The following is a 27,303-nucleotide window of genomic DNA, read 5'->3' on the forward strand; positions in this document are numbered from 1 at the left end:
CATTTGTAACATTTACTTTAAGTAATTGCTGAGGTCTCAAGATGACCTATTGTATGTGACAGAGTTCATGTGCAATGAGAGATTATTCTGGGCTCTTTGGGGTCACTTTCAATTTGAACTCCAAACAAAGTGGTTTAGATAATCAGGTAAAACTGTTTCTTGCACAGTTGGACTTTGTCGTTGTTCTGTGTCTCCATGTTACCAGATCTCAGAAATGACTGTGGTGAACATGCTGCTACCCTAATGATAGAAATGATGGCCAAACTGCAAACTCCAAGAGAAGAGAGAAAACAGAATCATTCTGTCATTTAAAAAGATGTAAATCTAAAACCTGAAAGCTGTTTAAAAGGGTAGACTTGCCCCTCCATCACAGGTTCTGAATGCCAAAGATCCAATCTGCTGACGGAGAGAGAGAGAGAGAGAGAGAGTGTGAGTGAGGGAGGAGGGAGAGCGGTAGAAAAAGCAAATGTCGGAGAGAAGACAGCTCTGAGCTCCTGACTGGCTTCAGATCAGCTGATAAGGTAAGAGCTCTGCTCCTCTCTGATCTGCAATTATTATTCATTACTTTTAGATTTTCTCATCACTCTTTTTCTCATTTTCTCCTCTGGGTTTAAATTTCTCACTTTAAAATCCCTTCTTTGCAACTGAGCAGCAGTGAGTGGACTGTTGTGATCATTTATTGGCAACACTGGAGGGGCAGATATCTCACAGCACAGTGTGGTGTTTATGTGCAGTTCATCTGTGAGCTCCTCCACATCATTTTATTATTGTAGTTTATACATTGATTGTAATGGCTTATAGCTTAGAATCATATGCAGAAAATAACTAGTGGGCTATCTTTTCTGTTTGATAACTATGCATCATGTATTCATCTGACTGGTGACTAGAAAATGTCATTTCTTCAAATATTTTGACGGAAGAAAAAAAACATTAGTTTTCACATACTTTTTGTTGTCACAGCCTTGTTAACTGTCATTTTGTGCAAGTACACAACAGCCATTGTGCTCTGCCTGTAGTATCTGGCTTATCCATACACTATTTTACAGTGATGGCACAAATACTGGTGATGACACATTACTGTAAATCAGAACCAGCAGTCTCTATAATGGAAAACAGCAAGAGAAAATGTTTGAGAATGGTCTTATCTCCTAACGAGGCCCGCAGTGACACAAAATGACCTGCATATTAAACACACTACTGGAGGACAGTTGGAGCGCAATATGGAAACTTAGGCCAAGTAGGACAAATTTGAGATTAGTTGCACCTTTGGGAATAAAAATCCCATGGGCTCAATAATCTCACATTGAGACATTTTGAGGGATTTTAGATTTTAACCCAAATACAGACGCAAACATTTTTCTCCATCATACTCCACGATGATATCCTTAAATTTCAAATTCATGAAAGCTAATTTTAATTAACTGTTTCATTTCGAGGCCTGTGACAAACCGGCGACGTGTCCGGGCTGCACTCCGCCTCTCACCCGGTGTCAGTTGGGGTTGGCTGCAGCCCCCACGTGATCCTCAAAGGATAAACGGTATAGCTAATGGATGGATGTTTCAAATTTAATCTAGGGTGTTTCCAAAGTCCCTCTGGGAGGATGTTTTGAAGTGAAAATATTTTCCTCTTTTTTTCAGCAAAATTATTAAGTCATTGTTTAACTACCTGAGCAGCAGGTGCATTGTCCTTTCAAACCACTGTAGGTTTTAAACCTGCAGTCGGTGATGTGTTTCTGTCTCTTTCTGCATGTCTGTGAAAGGTTTTGAAGACAAAGCTTTCTAGATCAAGACACTTTCCTCACCCCACTTTGTCTGAGAAGGACACATGCAACAGTTAAAAGCCCAAAACATGAAATGATTAAGGTGGAAACCTGATAAGTGGAAGAATAAAAAGTTTCAGCATTTTTCCAGCTGTTCATCAGTTTGCAAATGGCAGCCAACCACTGCTTCTGTCCAGTGAAATGGACAGAGGGACAATGGATCCATTCTCAGTGTGTTGTTCTGTCACCCATCTCTGTCCAGCACAATCCCAGCACACCCTCACCCGCCCACACACCCTCTCTGTCCCACACAGCCCTGCACATCTACCCCATAATACTGTAAACGCATGCTTGTGTGTGTGTGTGTGTGTGTGTGTGTTTACACTATGTAGATTCTGATGTGTGTTTTACTCTTGCTACTGTGAATAATTGTTGCAAAAGCAAAGAGATGCAGCATGTTTGTGGATTTGATGGTTGGTTTGTAACACTGTCGACCCAGTGTCCCCAGAAAGTGAAAGTTCTCAATTGTACATATTTTCTGCTTTTAATTCAGTTGCTTTGTGTTTGAAATAGGATTTGGTTCAGATTAACAAGCAACTTAATCTGTTGAAAAAACCAAACTCTTGAACTGGACGAAAAAGTTGCTGGACAGCGTATTTTTAAAATAATTGAGTGGGGGGGTTGAGAGGCTTTGCACAAGGCCATTCAAAAATTTCGTTAGCTTTAAGAGTCGGCTCATTTTCTTAACTTAAAAGAAGGTTAAAAGAAACCGAATTCACTGACATGTTAAAGTCACCTTGTATTACCAACCGAACCGTGCTGTTTTGCGGAAATGCCTGGGCAAGACAGGAAATGCGCACACTTTCAGACAGACTTTCCTTAAAGGCGTTTGTAGCATTGCACTTGTTTGTTCATGCAAAAAGTGATGAAAATGTTGAGTGAAGAATAGAAAAAGAAAGCCCGCCCCCTGCCCTGTTGTTCAAAAGAACCGTCACTATTTGCACAACCACAAGTCGAGATAGTCTGCATGATAGAAGTGTTGTGTACAAGGAGACAAAAATACTCTACCTGAACAGATATTGAGCAGGTGGAAATATGCCAGTTATTGTTATCAAAAGCCACAAATTAATTCATTTACTTCAGTGAATTGACATTTGAGGTGTTTTTGAGTTATGGTCAAAGATGCCCTTAACTCCCTTCCTCTAAGGGACCAATCATTCCTGGCTGCAGTCCTACTTCCATCACAAAAGCCACAGCTCACAATCTCAGTGTGGCTGGTCGAACTTGCTAAAAGCCACAAGAGCTACAACTGTGAGACAAAGGTCGAGCAAGAGACGGAGACAAACGAGTGAGGGCAGAGAAAAGGGGATTGTTGTGATTAAAAGACAATTATCTGTGCACATCGACTTCCCAGTGTTGTGCGGTGTCAGGCTCGAGCTGAGCTGTTCTGTCCCAGAAGGCCTTGGGGAGACAATGGCTACTGTGTCAGGAGGAGGGAGGGGGTTTGATAACAAGTCTTGGGGTTTCACAGCACCGTGTAACTGTGAACACTCCTAATGCCACATCTAGGCTTCATAATGTGTAGTGTTTTTATTATTGATAGTAAAGGAAGGAGGAGTCGGCAGGTTTATAGGTTAACTATCATACACCTGCGTATCTCCCAATTTGACATGACTGCTATAAACAGACCTTTAAAACGATCTGTAGGTGAACCCTATCAGTGGAACAATCACAATATCACTAGTTACTCTGATTACCTTTAGATTACTGCCACTTATTGAATATGTGTTGAGTCCGTTGAGGCCTGAGAAAGTGGAACTATTACACAGAAAAAAACAACAAAATTCATGTGTTCAACAGCAGCTCCAGAGTGACGTCAGTTCACTGTGTAGTTCATTCAAAGGACATCAAGGAGGAGTCTGTAGTGTCTTCGATCACAGAGGCAGTGGAGATGTTTCTCATTCACAAGATATAATACGTGATCTGAACGTAAAGTCAAATGTATCCTTAAAATAAAACAATTATTTTACTCTAGCAAAGTAGATTTGTACTCATCTATACTAATTATTTTTGGACTAATTGGAACAAAGTCAAAGTGTCTTTCTAAAACGAGATTCTCCCATGCTTGTTAAAATTGGCTTGTGACGTTCATCTGCGAACCAACAGATGTCTGCGTTGCCAGAAATGACAGCAACTAAATCTTAATAACAACAGGGATTTTCAATAATGGCATCATCATTTCTGTTACATTAGCACTAATGCTGCATTAATGTCACATCAGTAGTTTTTATAATCACTACTTTGCAGCTTGTAAATACCTTTCACATCCGCATCTAAATCAATTAATTACATCAGGGAAACTTTTCTGAAACCTCCTTTATAATCAATAATGCTAATTATGCGAATATGGACGCCAGAACTCAGTCAGTGTGATTAAACCTAAATTAAATGGATAGTGTTATATTGCCATTGCACAGTAGTTTTATTCCTCGCACAGCTTTGCGACCATACAAAGGTCTCGAGTTGTCTTTCATCTCTAGCATCCACCACATGTTACGTGTAGGCGCCACAGAGCAGGTGATGCTGATTTTGTAGCTGATGTTTTTCAGTCTGTTATGTAACTTAAGTCTGGTATATCTAATCTTTTTCAGAAAGTGCTTTATGGCAGTATTGCATGAAATTCTGCAGCTTTGTGCCGAGGCAACAAGCGTGACTTTGTGTAAAGAGCCGTATTAGAGTTTAAGCATGTTTCAGCCCATTTAACACATACTGTATTATTCATACTTAAATCTACATTACTGCCCATCTTTCATTCAGAGCATGACACAGTGTTCAACATTTTTTTCCCTCCAGTCTTCCACTTGTTTCTGTGTATTTATCTCTGTTATGAAAATCAACTTCACTGAGACTCATAATTCATCCAGGTTTTTTTGTGTGTTAAGCTTCTATTATGTTAGACAGTCTGTCTGCACTCAGGGGCGACTTTATTAAACACCTGCTGATAGCTTTGCCATAACATCTATCTTAACAAGTTTATAATATTCAGTTCTTGTTGACGTTGTCAGAAATGTGTAAATTATATTATTATTTATATTATATGTTTATTACTGAGGTTAGTTAGTTACATTAGTTTATTTATGTACTGTACAAGAAGGGGAAAGAATATAATGTGGTCCAGCACAACACATTACTGCTAAAACATAGATTGAATTGAAGCCTCTGAACATTATAGGCAGTTGTATGGGATTAGAGTTGATTTTACAGGTTTACCTAATAAAGTGGCCACTGAGTGTATTTCAAATGAATTAACACTTTGAACCACATTACCACGTGGAAATTATGCATTAAGTTTCTGCTTGTTGGATGGAATGAAGGTGACAAAACACATTTGAACATAGTAGTCACTAAGTCATGCTTTGAACAGCAGATGTGTGGTCACTGGTGTCAAACATGCAAAAACATTGTTCTGCTTTTCAGTTTTTTCCAGCCTTGGGCGTATTGCTTTGGCTGTTTAGTCTCATATCTTTAACAGAAGCGACTAAAAGTCAAGCAGAAGCTTTCAGCCTCCACACTGCTTTAATTCATCTCCTTTCCCTCATATTGTTCCTACCCCTCCTCTTCATTCTCATCACCCCCTCCCAAACTCACTTCCTGCATTCTGTTACACTGACCTCAAAAACAAAACAAAAAAAAAATGTGGCTGTGCACTCCATCAATCCAAAATGATCAAATATGCTCAGTTCCATCCAGCGTAAACCGAGGCCTCGGAGCTCAAAGCCTCACCCATATTTGTTAGGGGGACGGGGAACAGTGTGGCCCTTTGTGGCCCCGTGTGTATTTATGAATGGCTTAGCCTCAGGGCCAAGCCTTAGAACAATGCTGCTATACTGAAGGACTGATTTTCATATGGGAGGGGTGATGGTGATGGTGATGATGGTGGCGGCAGTGGGGAGGGCAGTTTATTCCCCACCGTTGGGGCTTGGTACAGAGAGTGGCGAGAGGTCTTGCTGGCGACAGGCTGGTGTGACGCTTTGCATGTGAGTGTCAGAGGGACGGCTGCTGGCACTGCTCATACAGGAGGTGGTGAACACTTGGAGATCACCTACACAGGTGAGGGGCAGCAGTTTTCCTCTGATTTGTCTTTTTTTTTTTTTTTATGCCACTGGGATCTTTTTTGGATTTGGATTTGGAGATTTTTAAGTAAGAATGAAGCAAGAGGATTGTGCAGATGAGGGAGGACAGGAAGAGGAACTAATGTAACAGTAATGATAACTAATAACCTCTAATGATGTTCTGTCAATTCCCTGAGTGAGCAGCAACAGTGGGGTGTTTATGATGCATTTCAATTTATTAATATCCTTGAGGGTCTATTGATATTGATGCAATAGTTGTATTCTCTCTAGATTTCTTGTTACTTTTGTTATTTTTGTTCTTTAAGGTCAAACACCTCCAGTCAGGGTGAGCGTGAGTGTTCACAGATGAGGTGATGAGTGAGAGAGTGAAAATGTTGAGAGCTGGATGAGTCACAAGTTAGACTGAGTTAGGTAATGAATAAGTGTGTGTGCGTGTGTATGTGTGTGTGTGTGCGCTGTGATGAATGTGTGCACGAGTGAACATGTTTGTGATGATGTGCAAGGCTGCACATGAGTGAGTGAGTGTGTTTTCTTTTTGTGTGCACGTGTGTATGTGTGTGTGTGTGTGTTGTTCAAAGTTAGTGGGGGCTGCTAAAAGCCCAGCCAATTATTACTGGACAGATTTCACTGCCTTTGCCATTAGCGCTGAGCCGTGTCTGTAATTGCCAGAGTGTATTACCACATCCAAACAGATATCTGATGCCAGGTAGAAAAGCCTCTGATTACAGTCAACCAAAACGGTTTTACGAGTCATTTAACTCTATTATTCAATTGAGAGAAAGATAAAGTTTCCTTAATGACGCTGTCGGAAGCCACGCATCTAAAAGCAGAAGTTTTACTGAATAAAAAGAGGAAACAAATGTTTATTGTGGCATTTTGAAAGGGAAAAAACCCAAATGTTTCATAAAAGTCGGTGTGGTGGTGGAGCAGTGAGGAGAAGTGTAATTTTAATTCTTAATTATGGTCGTATTGGTGAATTCTGAACGAGATCCCAGTGCCAAAAAGGCATAATCCCTCCAGGGTAAGATAAATCATATCAGAGGTGTCACAGCTGAGTTTCAGATTTTGATCTTTAATTATAACATTCCCTTTAGGCTGAATAATGAGTTTAGTAAGAATCAATGGACCTCCATCTAATCAGACTTTCAGTGTGAGATTCAGGGCATTTTTTTTTTTTAGATGTTAATTATAATTCCTTGTGTCTTTGTCATGTAACAGTAGATAAATCCAGACTAGTATCATTCCTCCAAAAATGACAATGCCTCCCATCAGGCCAAATCTTTCAGTGCAAAGAATCAGAATCAGAATCAGAATCAGAATCGCCTTTATTGTCATTATACATAGTACAATGAAATTTGAGCGCTGCTCCCTTGGTGCAAACAAGGGATGGATCATTCTTATAAATTTCACCAAAATCAAATCATCAAGTCAGACTAGTGGTGATGGAAGAAGAAATGCTGGCAGATTTCTACCCACTTTCTCAATTTAGGGAGCATAGGGATGGTACCACACTTTATTTTTTCTGTGTGGCTGAACAGGTGACAGCTCTGTTTGTCGCCCCCTTTTGTTCAGAGCGGAAGGAAGAGCACTCTAATGATAGAGGAGGCCTGTGGCTCGCCATCTGCCCACTGAGCTGGGGATTGCCAGAGTCACCGGGATCGCCAGGTAGAAAAGATGGGAATAAGCTGTTGGCGCTCCTGCTCTGTTGTTATGTTGGTGATCTGCCAAGTGAATTTCACTCTACTGCCGTGCTTTTTTTTTTTCAAATGTGATCTATATCTCTAGGTCTGATCTGGAGATGAAAAAATGCATAAGAGATGGAGCTCAAACCAAAGAGGAAAATGCAAGTGTCAGCTAAATGGGTGAAATTATACATTGCATCTGTGCAAAGTGATGTACGCAGGAAGTGGGGTACATAGCCACTGATAATGAAAATAACACCTCCAACAAATCATAGTTAAGTTGAAAGACTTCAGATAATTAGATAAACATGCCACAGCAGTGATTGGTGAATGAAAAACAGATGGATGATGTGGATAAAAAGTAGCCTAAACACTGAAATACCACAAACATCATAGGCAAGAAAAATAATGCACCGTACAAACAAGAGAATTAACTGTAAGAGACAAGCAGCAACCTCAAAGTCCAGCCTGAATCTGCTTTTAATGCCAGCACTCTGCAGTACCTTGGACAGACTGTGTGACTGGATATTGGCATATCTGCATGTTTATGTTTTTCATACTTGTGTGTGTTTGTGTGTGTGTGTGTGTGTGTGGTGCACTGGACTCATCACAGCTCAGCGCACCATGTGTGGGAGGGGGAGCAGTCATGTTTTAAGACCATCTGCTCCTCTGAGTATTTTAGTGGGGGCCTTAGCTTGTGGTGGACCAATGCGCGTCACAGGCGAACAGCAAAGCGCAAGCTGTGAGCGGGCCTGTTCCGGAAAAATTCCTCCAGTTTCTCCCTCGCACAATGGGCAGTGTTCTGCATACAAGGTTCCCATTCTTTCTCCCCCCCCAAGTCCAAGAGCCACGGCGAGGCTCTTGTGCACGAGCCGCAGACGATATTCACAAAGAAAATGTTCTTCTTGGCACAGTTGACTATTTGTGTGAGCAATTTCAATAATGTAAAATGACTCATAAAAGGTGTCGTGGCCTAATTTAGTAGACATGATTGTTCAGACAGCATCTGTATCCCTGAAGCGTGATGTGCAATCAGTGCTCATGTTGAGGTTTGATTACCTTAGATAATAGAAGAGGAAGTTCTGCATAAGTTGTGCAACAAAAAGATCAGATAAAGATCAGAATCCACTGATGCACTGATCACTATCTGACATATCTTCATTTATTATCGTCATTTCTTTTGTTTCCTCGTCTTCCTTTGAAAGCATTGTTAGATAGTTCTCTGTAAAGTTCATTTTGCTTCTTTCTTTGTGATAAAAGGCCACAGAAACAAACGTGATGTAATTTTGCTTAACTCAATGCTCACCGGGTTCGCTCCTGCACATTTAATGTACACGTACTGTATATACAATGACTACAGTCCCATCAGGACAATAGGCAGAGCAGACTGAGCTTATGAGCAGCACAGAGGAGATGCAGAGGAAGGTCACATAGCTGCACGCCCACACTGAGAAGTGTGCTGGCATGCCTTACGCTGCATTTGTGTGTGTGTGTGTGTGTGTGTGTGTGTGTGTGTGTGTGTGTGTGTGTGTGTGTGTGTGTGTGTGTGTGTGTGTGTGTGTGTGTGTGTGTGTGTGTGTGTGTGTGTGTGTAGGGTGGGGGGGGTGGTTATGGCATGTCGCGTATTCGTTTGTACACAGCTCCAGACAATCAATGCAGCATTCTCCTCTTCAGCTCGTCTCCAGACTGTTTACAGAGGGATTCCCTTGAGGTTATCCACGGCTCAGTCGATGCCATCACTTGGCCAGTGGCCTAACGGCCTTTAGATACAGTGACTCACCCAACATGTAACAATGAGGATGGATAAAAAATGTTCCACTTTGGTAGACAAGTTGCCTTTGTTGATGTTATATGTAAACTAGGTGGACCTCTGTGTGGCTCCATGCTGGTGCTCCCCGCCTACAAACATTCCTCAGCAGGGAAAATATTAGATCCGCATATGGCTGGAAAGATCAATGATCATGCCCTGAGATCTTTTTCTCCATTTCTGAAATTCAATTTTATCCGGATGTGGCTTCACGTTCAAACACTTTCTTGAGTCTTGAGCTTGAGCGTGTCAAACAAATGAACCTTTCTAAGATCAAAATTTGATGTAAATCTGTAATTAACATAACCACATTCATCTCACAAGTTCTATGTTCCTCCTACTCTCCGCATGTTGCTGTTACGCAGCCTCACTCAAAATGATATTGAGTCATCATTCATTGGCCCTGTAGCTTTTGCCCTTGTGTCCTGGGCATCACTAGCATGAAAAGATTTCAGCCAATGTCAACACGTTTTGCTTTGACCTCAGAGGGGAGTATGATCCAGGCCTAGAGTGCAAGGCATCGAGACACATGGGACGGCTCAGGGAGATGGTGGAACAGAGGAAAGGAATGCTGAGTGGGCCAAAGAACAGCTCCAGAAATGCCTGAACGCATATTCAGAGCTGCCCACGACACATGTAAACCAGAGCTCACACAGACTCCCTCTCTTCCCCTTCTCCTTGTCTCCTTCTAGCATCTCTTTACCTCCCTTTTCTGTCCTTTCCCACAGAATCTGATATCTGGGATTCAGAGCAAGAGGACCAACTCAGGGAGAGCAAACACATCAGGAAGAAGAAGAAGAAGAAGGAGAAGAAGTAGTCAGGACAGAGAGGGACCAGGAGGCTGGTGCTGAGGCTGGTATGAGGCAAGTGTTTTGTGTGCGTGCCGCGTGTGTGTAAGTGTGCACACGTATGCTCTGTGCTCTGTGCCAGCCGTTTGTCTGCCCCATCAATGAGGCCGTTGTCGCTGGGGTTGGTGGTGGTGTCAGTGGCCCTGCCTGGCTGCTCGGCTCTATTCTCTCCTGCTGCTGCTGATGCACGGCCTCTCTGCCTGGACACACGCGCCCCGGCTCTTGGCCTTTTGTTGCAGTGCAGATGGTGGAGCTTGACACAACATTGGAGAAAAGCTAAGACTGTCACAGACTACAGGGTTACATTATGGGCCAAGACGTCTCTAAATGTGACCCCTTTCATTCTGAGGTGTTTATTTTTTAAGCAGCTATATTCCATAGTTTTATTTATGCAATGACAAGGTGAAAGGGTTAGTGGGAATGATGAACCTACAGAAGTTATAATCCATATCTGAAGCTCCCTTTGCTTTTGTGGAGCTTTGTCGTGAGTTTGGGCTCATTGTTTATGTGTCTGTCTCTCTCACCGCTCTCTTAGCATAATTTTGGATGCAGTAGACAGCTGTTCTCAGCCTGCTCAGCACCAAATGGCAACAAGGTTCGCAACTAGCTGATGAGCATAGTGAAGCAGCTAAAAAGCTACATAATAATTTCAGGGGTTGGCATAGATCAAAAATGGAGCTAAAAGAGAACAAATATTGGATTTATATTCACCAGCTGGACAGAAAGACGACTCCAAACTAATGATTACGATGTTTCCTAACTGCTGCATCTTTAAATAAGGAAATGGTTGCTAGCAAGTTCGCCAAAAGGTGATGATGGTGACAGCTTGTTTCCGCTGCCCCCAAGTGGCCAAAAAAAAAATCAGTTGTTGCAGGTTTAAAGATGTGTGGAAAATGGGAAAGGAGAAGGCATCTATTAGCGAAGTAACTTCCTTTTTGTGTTCAGATATCTACAAATCTGAGGCTATTTGGCTGCTGAACAGCATGATGAGTAGCATGACAAATCAAGGGCCTCTTGAACTGTCAAACCAAAAGAATTTTTCACTTCTCTCCATCAACAAGGCTAAAATTGGTCATGGATTCTCTGGGGGATGTTGGGATGTGTTAATCACGAAGCTCAAAAGCACAATCCACTCTTAGGCCTGCCATCTGCACACACCGGCTGCTCCAGCATGAGGCTAAATCCTCTGCTTCTACTTCTGCATGTATTAATTCTACATCCACTCCAAAGTAACACTCGTTTTGATATGAATGCACATTTTATTTCTATATCACATTTAGATTTCCTTGAGAAGAGGAAACGTAATAAGTAAAAGCCAGTTAGTCTGTTAAAATGTAAATGGAGGATAATTGATAAATGTGACAAAGGGTGATTTATGGTGCTTGGTGCTGTATTATTGTCACCTGCATCAAACTGCAGGGTGGGAATATGGCCTGATGTTAATATCAAATGTATAAAACACAAGCAAAACACAGCAAGAAAACATCAAGTGAAATCTCCAAAACACCAGAACTAGTGTGAATTAAAGACGTTTAATATTATTAGGTTATCAATTAGTGTGAGTTAGATCAAGATAATTTAGACATAAGCTGTTGATGTATCTCCTATTGAAACCAGATGTTGCAGGAAGACATCATTCCTAAGTCTGTAGGGATCAGACTGTTCCAAAATCAGTTTTATGATTATCATTTACTGTAATATCATATAAAGAAATTAGTAGTTTGGTCTTTTTGAGACATATGAATATATTATGACATACAATATGATGAAAAGATTTGTTATTATTATTAATTTTGTTGTGATTTGTCAAGCAGTTCTACAAGTTTTCTCTTAATGGAGTTCACTGGGTGTAATTTACTGTTGAACATGTTTGATCTTTGCTCAGCTGATAACAGTTTAATGTTATATCATTAATATTCTGCTGCTGTATTTCATGTGATTGTTTCAATCACACTTCAGCTGAAAAGACAAATGGATTTTGAAGTAAAAGGACAATATGTTCAATATGTTAAGGGAATGATTAGCTGACAATGGAGGCCCTTTATGCTGATTTATAGTGAATTTCGTTTGCCCTTCTTCCTTTGTACAATTGTTTTTTGTTTTTTTGTTTGTTTGTTTTTTTGATAGCCACCTTACTATGTCAGAATTTATAAATCTGGATTTAAGACCCAATAACAGAGGAGACATCAACCTTACCTTCCTCCTCTTTCAGTGGTGGAAAGGAAAGTTAACCTTTCACCCCTGTTTCCCAGAACCTGTGACAGTATTGGTCACGTCTATAGATGGCCACCCATCTGTACATTTATTCCCTGAGCCTATGGAGGGGAAAAAAAACACAGTAGTCCCTCCTCATAAAATTTACAGATAAGAAACAGATACGATTAAAATTAAAATGGATCCAAAACTGAAAGAGTCAGAGGAGAAATAAACCACCAAGACACAAATAGTTTAGTTTTCTCTCGTAACAAATCTATCTAGTGAAGATGTCCCTAATAATTTGATTATGCAGTTGCATTTGTTTACATATCTTGTCATCAGTAATTGTTGTTATCAGTCCCTTCTTATACCTCCCGATTTCATTTCTAGCACAGAACAGATAGTATCAGTTATCTAATGATGACATGATGTGTGGTGACTGGAGTTTGGCTTCGTGTCAGAGCTCAGCCAACAGTGGGAGTCTTTCATTGGTTGGACGATTACGCATGGCAGCCGTAATGAGTGACTCTACTGAGGGGGAGTAAACAGGTGCTGACTGACGCTGAGTTTGTGTGTTGATGTGACTTACTACAGCTCTGAGTGATGTCAGTGCCTGATGATGCTGATGTCACTGTTTGGTGTTTTTTTTTTTATTTACAGAGAAGAAGGCTGTCAAGCTATCTGGGTGTGAGTGAACACCCTCTAGTGGAGCCGCTGACAAGCTGTCCTGCAGAGCTTCTGTCTGTTTTTACCATCAGCATTTCAAGGTGAGACCACAGTCACTCTTTCAAGTCACAGTATTTTAACAGTTGGGTCCACTGGCATGCAAGAATACGAGCTACCCATTCAAATTTTATTTTGTTCTCAAGTACAAGTTTCCACATATTGTGGCCACATATGTGCCTATTCACATTTATGTGGATAGGCACAAATTGCTATTTCAAGATGTGAATAGTGGTATGGCAGTGAAGATCACCCTGAAGTCTAATCTACAGCACAATAAGGAGAAATCTTAGCTGTTATTTTGTATTATGTTCAGTATTTGTGTCCTTTGTTCCAGTTGTACTGGTCCAGTATACTGTGTTTACACTGTGCAGTAACTGTGTGCCATTTCTAATTCCTAACAATAACAAAGTAAGAGAGAATCATTTAGCTGACTTAACATTATATGTCTCCTGCTTTTCTACCAGACTGGAGAAAAGGAGTGTATCATGGTGTTTTTGTAGATAAATACATTTTTGACTCACAGATGCAGTATTTTGTCAGATTTGCTCCTCGACTGCGGCATGAAATGAATCCTGTACTAAGACGAATGCTGATACAAGGACATCTATGATGAGTTATGGATGGGAAAATTCTGACTAATTTACTTACTGGAACCATTTTAAATTCAAAAATGTACAGACTAAAGTTTAAAACTGGTTTGTTTTGCTTTATGCTTTTCAAAATAAAATTCAAAAAATGGAAAATGTTTTGTTGGGAGGTTTTATCCACTGTTCTTCACAGTATTGGGTGTATAAACCGTGTTAGAAACATCATGAATATATGTGTGATTCTTAGATGTAGATGGTGTGTCTGAGTCATGCAGCAGTACCGCTGCTATAAAGAAGACACATTTTTTTTTTCCTATCTTGATGATGCATGTACTGTAACTGACAGGATGTTATCTGTTCCAGAGGTCTATGGTCCAGCGTTGAGCAGAGACCATGTGGTGTTTGGAGCTGCTCTTAACACTGCTGTTGATCGTCAACGGTAATAAGTTTAACACCTTAGCACCTCTTTCTTGTATGACGGTGGACATATTTGTTGTCCATACCTGTGATCTCACATCGCTGAAGAGGATCATTGTAATCATCTTTCACTCAACATTTGTGTCTGATCTTCTCTCAGATGCCAGTTGCCAGTGGAACGTTTGGGTACCTCGGGACATCTCGGCCATGACGAACTCCTGCGTGGTCATCCCGTGCACCTTCATGTATCCGTCTGGCATCAGGCCGTACCGTGGCATTCACGGTATCTGGTACTTTGGCCAGCCCTACCCTCAACTCTTCCCTCCCGTAGTCTTCAAATCACGCACGGACGTTGTGCACGAGAGCTACAAGGGCCGCACCAAGCTGCTGGGTGACCTGCACCAGAGGAACTGCACTCTGCTCATCAACAACATTGGCACAGAGCACTCAGGGAGATACTACTTTCGTGCTGACCTCGGCGGAGCCAACATGTACACATACCCAGACTTCGCTGAGCTCAAAGTTCTTGGTAGGATGAATGATTGAAGTGGAATATTGATTATATTATATATTATATTTATTATATTAAATTGTAGCTAATGAATCAGAAATAAAAAATCAGTTAGCTGACAGTAAAATGACTTTAATTTAATGCAATAGATATTAGATTTTTTAACACAGACTGCATTTATTAGGCCAAATAAGCAAAAGTTTATCCATCTTTCAGCTTCAACATCTTAAAATGTAGATTGCGGCTATTGACCGGATTCATTTGTTAAAATTGTGTAATGAAATTTGACAGTTCAGTTTAAAAGTTTTAATTTTCATCAAGGACAAGAACTGAAGAGAGTAATAACCATTCTGTAAACACAGCAACACTGCCCTGTGGTGGGTTTGCTTTCTATTTTTCTCCTCTTTCTCCTCTTAAACCCGACTGGATGAGGCAGATACCCGCCCACCCTGAAACCGGTTCTGTTGAAGGTTTCTTCCTGTTAAAAGGGAGTTTTTCCTCCCCTGTCACCCCTTTTTCTCTGTAATAAAGTAACCTCGACCTTACCCTGTAAAGTAGCATGACATAATGTATATTATGATTTGGCACAATAGAAATGAAATTGAAATGAATTGAATTTTTAAGGAGACATTTCTGAGACCTTTCTGGAAAGGTTTCTGAAATTGTATTGATTTGAACATATAGTTAGTCTAGCTCAACTTTGAGCTGCATCTCTGTATGAGAATAAAATCCTGCTTTACAAATAAAGTTCCTCTAATCGTCATTATTCATTACAGAAATCCAGTAATGTCTTTCTCTTCCTGTCCACCAGATCAACCCAACATCGATGTCCCGGAGGAGATTGTCAGTGATGAAAGTCTTGAGTTGACATGTTACGCCCCTGACAACTGCCCCGACATGACTCCAGAGATCCAGTGGATGTACACGGACTACCTGCCTGACCCAGAGTTCTCCTCTGACTACCTAGAAGAGAGCAACACAGCAGTACTCTCCAGCACCCTCACCTTCACACCCAGACCCATGCACAACGGACAGCTCCTGGGCTGCAGGGTCTACTACCCCAACACCACACTGGTCTACGAGAGGCTCATCTCCCTGGACATCAAGTGTAAGTTAAAAAGCATCAATATCACTCATCAGGCATATCAGTATTATTGATGCTTTTTCCATCTCTATCTATAGTCTCAAAGACTGTTGTGTCCACAGTGTTCACCATCTTACTTCAGCCTATCAGAATGCTAATATTTGCTAATAGTACAAACATAAAGTACTGCTGGCATTAACTGAAATATTTTAATAATATTAGTCTAGTCTGTTTGGTGTTTGGTCATAAACCAAAGTATTGGACAAAGTTTTCTTTAACCAGATTATGGTGTTATATCATTGAAGTTGTAACAATTCATGAGGAGTTGGTAATTTCATGAGAACCCATCCAGTAGCTGTTCAGATATTAGTCTGAACCAATCGAGAGACAGACTGACATTTGGTGCATTTCCATTAACCTGCTTACTGCGTAATTTGAAATTGCAAACTTAAAAACAAGTAATGGAAACACGTGAATTTCGGAGAAAAAAATAAAATAAAATAAAATTTTATATGCTTGCATGGGGTATTTTTTCAGACTATTCAACAAACTAATTGCAATGGAAACACTTTTCGCATTCAAGCCATAGCACCTGTGGCATCATGCACCAGTCGTCACGTTTAAGTGGAATGATATTGTGAGAGGAGAAACCCCAGCTTTATTCAAATAACATCACTCAATGGAAACAGAGACCACTTGGATTTATCGCTTCTATTTTGTGCAAATCTGCAATGGAAACCCAGCTGCTGACATCCATGGTCCTATGCTGCTAGCACACTGTAGCTTAAATCTAAGTGGTTTGGGTACAAACACAATCTGCATGTTTCCCTTGTATCTGCCATTGCCCTTTGTGGTAATATGCCCAGGTTAAATAGCAGATTTTTTAACTTTACTTTGACTGTGTATACTTCCACATTGGGTAAACCGTGTAGGACCTGTAACCCAGAGTACTTCTGCTGGACTGTTCCAAAGAGGTTGCGATTCCTACAGTTTGCATGAAGCATGCTATACATAAATATGAAAACACACTGAATACTAATAGCTTCAGGCATTTTAACCCCACAAAGCCAAATATATATATATTGCTGGTCTGCTTTTAGAGGCTGAATTGTATGTTAACAAATCCTCATTTTTAAGTGAGTTATTCAGTAATGTGCAGACAGCTCAGTGCATAGATATCAAATCGTCTATTTTTCTTGTCCTGCCAGATGCTCCACGCTCGGTGTGGGTGAACGTGTCCTCAGAGGTGATGGAGGGCAGCTCCGTGACGCTGCACTGCGAGGTGGACAGTAACCCTGCCCCGAGGATCTCCTGGATGTTTGGTGACCAGGAGCTGCTGTGGGACACGGCGTCCAACATCTCGCTCTCCCTGGATGATGTGACGCCTGCACAGGAAGGAATCTACACCTGCATCGGGGACAACGGCTACGGCATGATGAACACCTCACTCTACCTGGCTGTCAAGTGTAAGTCTCTTGAGACAGAAGCCGTGTCTCTATTCCATCATACAGTACATATTGTGTACAATTAGTATGCAGTAGGGAATCGCGTTGAGACACAGCAGGTTACAGGCAAGTTAGGTGATGATTTCAAATGAATTTGGATTGTGCAGTTCTCCCACCACAAACAACAAAGGAATAGTCTACTGAAAACTAGACTTGTGTCCCAAATCCAACTTACTAATAGAGAAATAAATGAATGTTTTGTTCAAACAGCAAATGACACAAGTTTTAATCAAACAGTGACCTTAGAACGCCAATTAAACTTAACAATGAGAAAACAGGTTTACTTACGGCTTTGATTTCCGAGACCTTCCAGAAGCTGTACAACCACATCCACATTTTTTACTTTTTGCTGCTGTGATTTTCTTTTTGTATTTCATTTTGCATTAGTAGTGATGAACCCACAGAGAATTATCATCTGAATCTGTAGCTCCCCTCGGCTTTATGGGGCATTATAATGAGTTTCAGGTCATTGTTTAGCTGTCTGGCACACAACTTTATTGTTTTCATTCTGTCTCATCATTCTCATAGCGTCAGTTTTGGCTGCAACAGGCAGCTGTTTTCATTGAAAAAGCTCTGATAGACCCACTGTACACATCCTGCGTGGCATTAAACAGCAGACGGACACAGTTAGCGACCAGTTGGTGAACATAATAGAGCATTTAGCTGCTAAAGTGCTGGATATTTCCCTTTGGAGTTGGTGGAGAGTTAAAAGAGAGTGAATAATGGACTTGTATTTGCCAGGTTGCCAGATGCACAACTTCAACTGAATGACAATGCCATTCAGTAACTGCTGGATGTGTAAATAAACAACTATTCACTGACAAGTTTGACCTATCTACTCATATATTGAAATGTATAAAAATGACCTATGTTATGTTTTGTTGAGTTGTGTACTTACATGTACCCAAATGATTCCAGCAGTTTTCAAACCTAGAGAAATCTGCAGCTTTAATCAAGGTAACAGTACATTTCATTTGGTTGCCTGTCAGTGGTGTCATATCCCCTTTGTGCATGTGTCAGCGTTGGTTGTCTGCCAGAAGTGGACAAAACAGACTTTATATCCAGTTTAAGCCAAATTTTTACCATACAATTTTTAGATCTTGGTCATTTATAACTATATATTTTAATCGGATGAAGGATGTTAGTCACTGGACGTCTGGATCTTAAGTTATCATAGAAACGAGCTGAGCAAACATTAGTAGCAATTGTCACAGCCCCACCAAACACTGCTGTAGAAATACAGATTTTTAATGTAAAATTGCTTTGTTCAGTGTTTTTACCAGATTTAATCACTGGGTCCATTTCTTGTGGAGAGGCAGAGACCTCTTTGGATAATTCAGCTCCTGGTTAAAACCTCTTGAATGTCTGGATCATAAGTTATCAGAGAAATAAATGGAGGAAATGTTAGTGGCAGCTTGGCTCACAGCCCTTCCAGGAGGATTTTTAATGTGAAAATGCCTTATTCAGTGTTTTTTCCACATTTAATGATCTGGTCTGTTTGTTTTGCTAGAAGAGACCTTTGAGGATAATTTGGCCCCTGGTAAAAACCTTATGAATGATTGGCACTGAAGGAATCCTAACTGGGAAAAGGTGACTGCAATGGCAGAAATGATGGTGAACTCCCATGGTCCCATGTTACTTCAACTCATCATCAGTCTCCATCTTTTGTTATTGTTTTTATTGAGAGACCAAATAGAGGCAGAAAAATACATATTATACGTTAAAAAGGTGAAAATATGTTTTTTGTTTCACATGTGGTTTCTGCTGCCCCCAAGTGGCCAAAAAATCAGTTATTGCAGGTTTAACCAAATTTTATCCCTTTAAATGAAAGAAGATTACACTGTGTGTTTTTGACTATGTGAATAATGAAGAGACATTTCCCAAATCTGAACAAGAAAAGAGAAAAAAACCCTGGATTTCTCTACTTTCTGTTGCAGACCCTCCACGTGAGCCCCTGGTAAACAACTCTATGACAGTACTAGAGGGCACCTCACTGGCCCTGCACTGCAGCACCCAGGGTAGCCCAGCCCCGACCCTCACGTGGCTGAAAGATGGGGAGCTGGTGGGCACCATCACGGCTGACGAGCTGTCGGTGCTGGAGATCATGGAGATCACACCACAGGGAGACGGACAGTACCGCTGCCTGGCCGAGAATGAGCACGGCCGAGCCAGCAGCTCCCTCAACATCACTGTTGAATGTGAGTGCTTCTGCTTCTGTATTTCACCCAACAGCTGTGCAAAAAGAAGGACAAAGAATAAAGCATCAAAGTAACATAAAGAGCATCTTTAAAGTATTACGATCATTGAAGTACAGTACTCTACTGGTATAATATTGAACTTGCAGAATTTCACAAAACACCTTATTTCCGCTTAGTATTTTTATGCCTTTGCGCCGGTGAGAGCCAGGGTCGGAGGCATATTGTTTTTGGGAACTGATTACACATTGGTTGTCAAAGGTCAATGGTCAAGGTCACGGTGACATCACAAAAGGAAGTTTTGGCCTTTTGAAAGTAATATCTGAAGGCTTTGACTGAACTTATTCAAATTTGATACAAACGTTTACCTGGATTCAAGGATGAACTGATTAGACTTTGGTTGTCAAAGGTCAAGATCAGTGTGACCTCACAAAACATGTTTTAGCCATTACTCAAGACTTCACACAGCAATTGTGACAAAATTTCACACAAATGTTTATTATTTTATATGACTCTGGATAAACAAGAATGTAATCTGGAACTAGTCTGAGTGGCGTAGGTGTACAACCGCGAAGCGATAATTCTACTTTAAATTAATCATTTATAATTATTTCTTTGACAACAGCCAGCTAATGTACATAATCTCTTGTCCAGACCAATCTGAAACATTACTGTATAACAAAACAACATGTTTCACATTATCCACCGCTGTTATTGTAGCTCTTCACTGTGCTGCCTCCTTCAACAGATGCCCCAGTCCTCCTGGAGGAGTCAAAGTGCACAGTGGTGAGGGAGGGTGTCCAGTGTGTCTGCATGGCCACAGGAAACCCTGAGCCCACCATCGAGTTCTACCTGCCCGACCTGAACATCACCATCAACGAAACAGACAGCCGGTACAACTTCTACACACACACAGACGGACACACCTCCACAGGCATGATCAAATTGCGGGAGAAAGGAGAGCGGGTCGACAATGGCGGCCCTGCCGTCAATGTCCACTGCAGCATCTACAACATGTACGGACGAGAGAGCATACTTCTGGAGCTACAGCAGGAGAGTGAGTAGAAACCAACTTTAACCAAAATTGATTCCTGATACTTTTGATTCTTGTAGTTTCGTCTGTTAAAATCATATCAGAATTTCCTCCTGCCTCTTCTTTGTCATCATCGTCTAACTGTGCTTGTGTGTGTGTTAATGCAGTCTGTCCATATTCAAACTAATATGACATGATGGTAAAATTTAAAAGATATGTCCGGTGATATTCTACATTCCTCTAATTGTCTGAAAATCCCATCTAGGGACTGTAGTTTATTTTGAGTTGATCCCATTTACGATCTTTAGCTGCTGTAAATTAAATGCACAGTTTCCTCCTCTGAGTAACGTCTGCTAAAGTTCAACTGAATCGACCCCATTCTGACAATAAGTTGCGGTGGTGACAATTCTACTTTTACTTCAGAGAAGAATTGTGCAAAAGTTGATTTTGTGTATCTCCCTGAGCACCTCTACTCTCTGATCCAACTGGGACTTGGGTAAAAACTCTCAGGCATGACAGACATATCAGAGAGAACGGGGGTTAAATCTCAGGAGTGAAAATTAATATTGTGATCATATTTGCTTCTTTCCAGTTACCTCGATAGTCCATAGCATCCTTATTAGCTGCTTTATGGAATTACTTTGTGTGTCCTGCTTTTTGTTTTTTACATCATCAAACTGTTGTGTGTTTTATTTTGTGCAATTGGTCTGAAGTGGGCATAACACATTGTTGCTTTTGGTCTTCTAATGAGATTCATGACATTGTGTCAATGAGAAAAATGTAAATTAGCATTAGCCTCATGTTTTACATTCTTTCCTTTTCAGAAAAGTACATGATGGAAGTTAAAACTTCCATAAATTGATACAACAATGCTCTAATTAAGTGAACAATGCCTTGGTAGATGGTGGTTACACTGTGAACAAGTCTGTGCAAAAGTCCCTGCCCTCATTTTTTCTTTATACATGGTGATGTTATATGGTCTTATCACACTATGTAGTTATTTGACAAAATGGTGTCGGGGTGTGCAGTTTTTCTACATGCAGTTAAAACTGTTGATCCATTATTAAGTGGTATCACCTCATTTTTAATTTCCATCACCTTTATTTTCAGAAAAGTACATGATGGCAGTTATAGTTGGCACCATTGGAGGAGTGGCCGTCATAGCCTTCATCATTGCAGCAGTGAGATATGTTGGCCACAACAACAAGAAGTGAGTATAAGTGTCCAACTAATGGAGAGGCCACTGCAAGGCAGAAGTAGTCATTTTCCTCACTAAGCAATTTCTGAAATCCAAGGAAACACTTAAGCCTAGTCATCCATTCTAAAACACACTGATGCACGTTGTATATGAGTGAATGTGGGACTGATGTGGACGTGAGAATCTTTTCTCCAGAGCAATTTCAGCTTATTTGCAACGACAAGTCCCTGTTGAAATCCTTGGAGATCCACATTGGGGAGTGGGTTAGCAAGCTGGACTAACCTTATATTTTGCAGGCACAATTCCCTGCTCTGACACTGCTTCTGTATCCTTGACCTGCTACGCTAAATACAACCCAGGTAGCCCTCTTAACCAAGGTGCTTTATTTTAGCCTCAAGGCATATTTGGACCCCGAAATTTTTGCAAGCTTTCTCTGGCAAATCACCCCTGAAGTGGGTGTGAGCTCAGCGACTAAACCCATAAAATAACCACGTCACTCACAGCCACAGTTGGCCTCCAGCATAACCTTGCAGAGCTTGTTGTTTTAAAATGGATGCCCAGGCTTGGCGTGTTGCCCTGCGTTAGTGGCAGTCGAGACCGAGTCTGATTATGTGACTCCGTCCCCCAGAGAGAATGGCAACCCTAGGCAGGACGTGGTCCTGGAGAACCCAGCTTTGTACTACAGCGCAGTCAAGAAGGACAAACAAAATCTGAGGAAGAAAGTGGTGAGACATGCTGATGTCAATGATTATGATTATAATGGAAGATGGGTTGGATGACCATTCTCAGTTTGTTTGGGGTTGTATTTTTGTGTAATGAAACAAGTCTTAAATAATGACACCCCATTTTGACCTCTGAACACGAGGAATAGAAGGAATCTCTCCCACAAGCAGTCTAGTAGCTCCAACATGACCTTTCCAAACACTGTTTTCTCTTGCTTTCATTGCTTCTCTGCATTTTTCTGTCTGTTTTTCTCTCCCCTAACTCCTGCACAGCTTAAGACAGAGCTGTTGGGCTCAAAGTTTAACTCCATTCTAGAGGAGACTACGGTAAGGTTCCTAAACAAATCCCCATAAAAAGCACAAGCCTCAGTGACAGATGCATCTCCTCGCATATCAGCTTCTGTGTTCTGTACACTGCCATTTGTTTCCGAAACTGCCTTCTGCATGGCTGCCTCATTGCTAACACAAACTGCCCAACTAACAGGAAACATCTCCGTCTCCTTGTCAGTATGTCGACCAGTAACCAATAACATCTTTTCTTTATGGTGTCTGTCACGCTCCTCTGTCATCTGTGGTGTTGCTGGCACCTTGCCAGTGATTTGTGCCGCTCATCAATCCCTCTGTCTGCAGGGAGAAGACGGGGATTATCAACCTGTGGGCTCTATGGCAGGACTGGAGAGGCAAGAGCTGAATTACGCTGCTCTGGAGTTTATCGGGGCCAGGTCCAGGGAGGGGGCCTCAGGGAGGGGGGATGACGGCAGCAACTACACGGAAATCAAAGCCAAATGAATCGCGATCCTTCCCTGACCCCTCGGCTATGCGAGACGCAGTGGCAGCCCCGTATCATACACATCCTCTACCCCATAAACTGTATAATAACCCCCCCCCCACACACACACACACACACTGGATTTCACTCTGCATATGATGACTCCTTGTTTCTCATTTCTTCAGATTTGTCACATATAATGTATCACCTGATGCCAGTACTCCCCGCCCCCTCATGCTGCCCCTCCTCCATGGGAAGCCCCTTCATACGCCACCATTAGAAAAAGCTGGTACTATTTGGGTCAGAGCACGACCCACTGGACAATATATGAGAAATTATTTCTAGCCTCAGTTGTAATACATGGGCTCTAAAACATGCAGCGTTAACAAGCGACCATGATTTTGTTGCTTTTTCCGTGTGATCCCTCATTGTGATTGTTGATGTTATCGTCAAATGACAGACATCTGAGTGCTTGCATCCATCTCACTATTTGCTCTTGTAACTGTCACTGTGTCTGCTGCCAGTCGAAGCGTCGGGGCAAGGAGTAACCGTGCTTTTTGTTCTCTTATCTTTGTGCGTGTCTGTCGACTGAGAGCGACCCCTCTCCTCTCTTTCCTTTGGTTAATTACATCCCAAGAAGATAACCGACGGAGGCGGGAGATGGAAACGCATCTCAGCATCTTGTTTCCACGTAATTGCATTTAATGTGTGCTGTGACTCAGTAGCCTCTCTTAATAAATGAAAAAAAGAAATTGTCACCATCACTTTTGAAAATAATTGGAAGAGGTTTTGGAAATTGAAGTCGTACAGTTCTGAGAAATGTCACAGTTTCTGTCCAGTATCCAAGTGTAGAATGTGTTGAGGTTTTCTTTTTCTTTTCTTTTTTTTCTTTAATTTCCTGCACCGTGGCCAACGCAAAATGTCTGTCTCATCTTCTACTTCTTCTGCCTAAGGCATGGGGCCTAGCTCTGTGATTGATCTGGAAAAAACAGACCTAAAGCTCATCATTCTTGCGCATGAGCGGCCAAAGTGTTATCTCTTTTAGACAATGTGTGTGTGTGTATGCGTGTGTTTGTTCATACCGTGCTGAAAGATCACAGGGCACTGATCTCTGGGGTCTTTGGAGAAGTTCAAGCATCACTTCACTTGAGAAGCTGATGTTTTTTTTTTTTGTTGTTTTTTTTTCTTGCAGGGTTGCATCAGATGATTGAATGACAAAAAGTGATGCTGACTAGCCAGCTGGTTGTGCTATTCAAAGATATGTGATCAACCCATGATGTAATATCAAAGCTCACTAATAGTCTAACTTGATAATGATGGTGTCAATAATATATTAATAAGATGTATATTGATGGGGAAAGGGATGTCAGTACACACAGCAAATACCCCTCTTGAGTCTTTGGCCTGCAGGCACATGTTTAAATATTAAACTATGAAGGAAAGCCAGTGTGGCAAATTAAAAACAGTCTTGTCGCACATTATTCTACCACTATGACTGAACACTGTCTTGATATGTGCTTAGAAAACTGTACCCAGCCGCTAACTAATGTGCATTATAGTCACAGTCAAATCAGTGGCAATGTTTACATGCAGGGAGTTACCTTGTTATTCACTGTGATTGCAGTTACTTTAAAGTTGAATATCTGCTGTGTTCGCTATGAGCCATTAAAGGGATTACAGGGGTACCCCAACAATTTATTACTGCACTTCTACTAAATTGAGTGACTCACAGGAGACAGATTTTTTAAAGAATGGTCAAAATTAAAGCAGCCAAGAAGTCCCTAGTTGTTAAGTTGTTAAGCTCCAATAACGCTGGATCCTGCATTACCCATAATGCAGCTTTTCCTTAAACCCTCCCTGCAAGGTAACACCCACATCTTTCAAACTCCATGCGCCTAATTTTTAACTCTGCTGTCTGTTATGAATTTGTAGTCTCCAAGCTCAGGTCTAGATCATGCAGGATACTTCGTTATATAAAGTTAATCCAGAGCCACAGAGGATATACAACAGCGTTCACAGGCTGAGCAGTACTGCCCATGAGCCCATGACTAATACCTGACCTTGATGTCAGGACGTCAGTGGAGTTCCCCTTCTACCGAGTAAGCTAACACTGTGCTTCTTCCACTCTCGCTCCACTCTACTTCTTCCAGCTTGGATCACATCTTTCAGGACGTTTGCCTCTGTTTCCCTCAAAAGTGGCTAAAAATATAAAGAAAAAATAAGGCAACAGATTGTCATTTACTGTTATTTTTTTAATGGCTCTGTTCTCACTTCCATTCAGTTACATATGTTGTGAAAAAGCAAACTGATATTTTCTGTTGGTCATATGATGGATTGTTTTAACGTTGTAAGTCATGATAAACCTTTATTTATTTATTTATTTTTGTCTAAATGAAACATGCAAAAACAATTAATTGTGCAGTTTTGATTTCTGAAATACTGAAAGTGCCAGCTACAGTTTGACTTTCCAACACCAATTACTTCATTGTGTTGAGCATCAAATATGCAATCTCACCACCTATTTTTACTTCCACAACACACATCGTTACACTGCAAGTACTGATGTCGACAGAAGGCTCAAGTGGGAAGTAAAGTCTAGCGGGAGATGTGCAATCATCTCCTCATGAAGCCTGAAATTACTTTTGATACACATGCTACGACCAAGGCTTTACAAATTTATGTTATGAAACAACATCGTACTGTGGCTGCCTCATTTAAAATTATAGATTGAGTTCATCAAGGCAGCAGCATGTCTCTGTGAGCTGTTTCTAATTGGTTTAACAATCAGTATGATTTCAAGATACAGCAGCGGCCTCTGATTGTGGTAACTCCGTGTGGGGAAAGGCTGTTCATAGGCAGTGATGGCAATATGAAAACAACGAAATTACACCATAAGGACTCCTTAAGTTTACGCTGTTCACATGAACCCAAATGAACCTCTCTATGCCAAAACCCCAGTTTGAATAAATCGTGTTGATGAAGCCCTTATGTTGCCTCTGACACAGGGATAAGAAAAAAAAAATGATGAGGATACTAGTATCCCTACACCCAAAATGCCATGTGGTGTAGGGTGTGTAAAGTGTGTAAACTTGAGGTAGAAGACCTGACATCTCTCTTACCAGATGCAGCTGAGTTGCTCAGAGGTCTTCATGACTGTAACTGCTGATCTGCTGCTTGTTTACACTCCTAAACTTTTTGTTTCACATCTTTATTGGCATTATCTCTCAGAATCCCTTTGCTTCATCCTGCCTACAGGTCATCTTTAAATTATATTAAACCTGGAGAATGCAGACCGTCAACAACAGCAACAAAAAAAAAAAAAGGTAAACAAAACGTATTGGCACTTGATGCAAAAAGCATGGCACCAGTTTTTGAGCACTGTTTACACACTTGAAGTCAAAACAGGTTAAAAATGCAGTTCTCTGTGCATGTAAACAAAGCCAGTTTCAACCAGCTGTTTTGGTTCATATTAAGCTTTTATTAAGACATTGTTCAGTTGACTTGATGTTGGAAGCTTTCAGATACACTATGCTGGCTAGCATTCTTAAATTGCCTGTAAGCACAAAGTCAGTAACCAGTTCCTGTATTTGAAATGCCTCATGGGTTTTTTTTTATTTTAAATTATTTTATTTTTTATTTATTCTTTTTTTTTTTTTAAAGTAGAAATATCAGATAAGTCTTACCTAATCTTTTGGCAGTGTGTTGTAAAGCAAATTTGTATGTACTATACTTTGTGGTGGTCATAATTATTATTATGGAGCGTTTTATTTTCTACATATATGATTGACACAATAATTCAGATCAGGGTTTAGCAATCTCTCTGCAAATTAGCGCTGTTAATGACAGAAGGATCTCTGCGATGATGTACTTTGCTTGCTCTTTTGTTTTAAACAACTTGTTCACACCTCAAGCAAAATCATGTGTCTTCAGTTCCACGCAAATATAAATAAAGTAAAAACAACACAAAATGGAACAGTTGATTATTGTTAGTGAACAAACTGTTGGGCGTCTGTCTTCCTTTTACAAGCCTCAACAGCATGTGGCTGATATGGTTTTCACCTCATGGACCTGTGTGTGTGTGTGTGTGTGTGTGTGTGTGTGTGTGTGTGTGTGTGTGTGTGTGTGTGTGTG

The 27,303-nt window shown here is 40.9% G+C and overlaps 1 protein-coding gene across 5 annotated transcripts; it reads left to right on the forward strand.

Moving 5' to 3' along the window:
• Nucleotides 1–461: 461 nt before the first annotated feature.
• On the forward strand, nucleotides 462–27,140 carry LOC139613360 (myelin-associated glycoprotein-like). 5 transcript variants are annotated; one of them, XM_071469940.1, is made up of 13 exons: nucleotides 462–521; nucleotides 10,110–10,244; nucleotides 13,086–13,192; nucleotides 14,102–14,177; nucleotides 14,316–14,684; nucleotides 15,478–15,774; nucleotides 16,959–17,216; nucleotides 19,193–19,453; nucleotides 20,199–20,507; nucleotides 21,594–21,693; nucleotides 22,310–22,406; nucleotides 22,677–22,730; nucleotides 23,034–27,140. In XM_071469940.1, the coding sequence occupies exons 4-13, from the start codon at nucleotides 14,132–14,134 to the stop codon at nucleotides 23,190–23,192; spliced, it is 1,950 nt and encodes a 649-aa protein (XP_071326041.1). In that variant the 5' UTR covers nucleotides 462–521; nucleotides 10,110–10,244; nucleotides 13,086–13,192; nucleotides 14,102–14,131; the 3' UTR covers nucleotides 23,193–27,140. The 5 variants fall into 5 exon arrangements, with proteins under 5 accessions (XP_071326041.1, XP_071326040.1, XP_071326042.1 ...); XM_071469939.1 differs by lacking the exon at nucleotides 462–521 and adding an exon at nucleotides 5,719–5,869; XM_071469941.1 differs by lacking the exons at nucleotides 462–521; nucleotides 22,677–22,730 and adding an exon at nucleotides 5,719–5,869.
• Nucleotides 27,141–27,303: the final 163 nt, after the last annotated feature.

This window comes from Trachinotus anak, unplaced genomic scaffold (assembly GCF_046630095.1).
Source record: "Trachinotus anak isolate AG129_WGS33_773 ecotype Australia unplaced genomic scaffold, CSIRO_AGI_Tana_v1 ptg000032l, whole genome shotgun sequence".
In the NCBI taxonomy this organism is placed as follows: Eukaryota; Metazoa; Chordata; class Actinopteri; order Carangiformes; family Carangidae; genus Trachinotus; species Trachinotus anak.

What these genes read in the sequence shown, in the direction of transcription:
- LOC139613360 (XM_071469940.1), top strand. Translation starts at nt 14,132, where the DNA reads ATGTGGTGTTTGGAGCTGCTCTTAACACTGCTGTTGATCGTCAACG. An exon ending in ACTCTACCTGGCTGTCAAGT is followed by an intron (nt 17,217 to 19,192) that starts GTAAGTCTCTTG and finishes TTTCTGTTGCAG; the next exon opens with ACCCTCCACGTGAGCCCCTG. An exon ending in CCTCAACATCACTGTTGAAT is followed by an intron (nt 19,454 to 20,198) that starts GTGAGTGCTTCT and finishes CTCCTTCAACAG; the next exon opens with ATGCCCCAGTCCTCCTGGAG.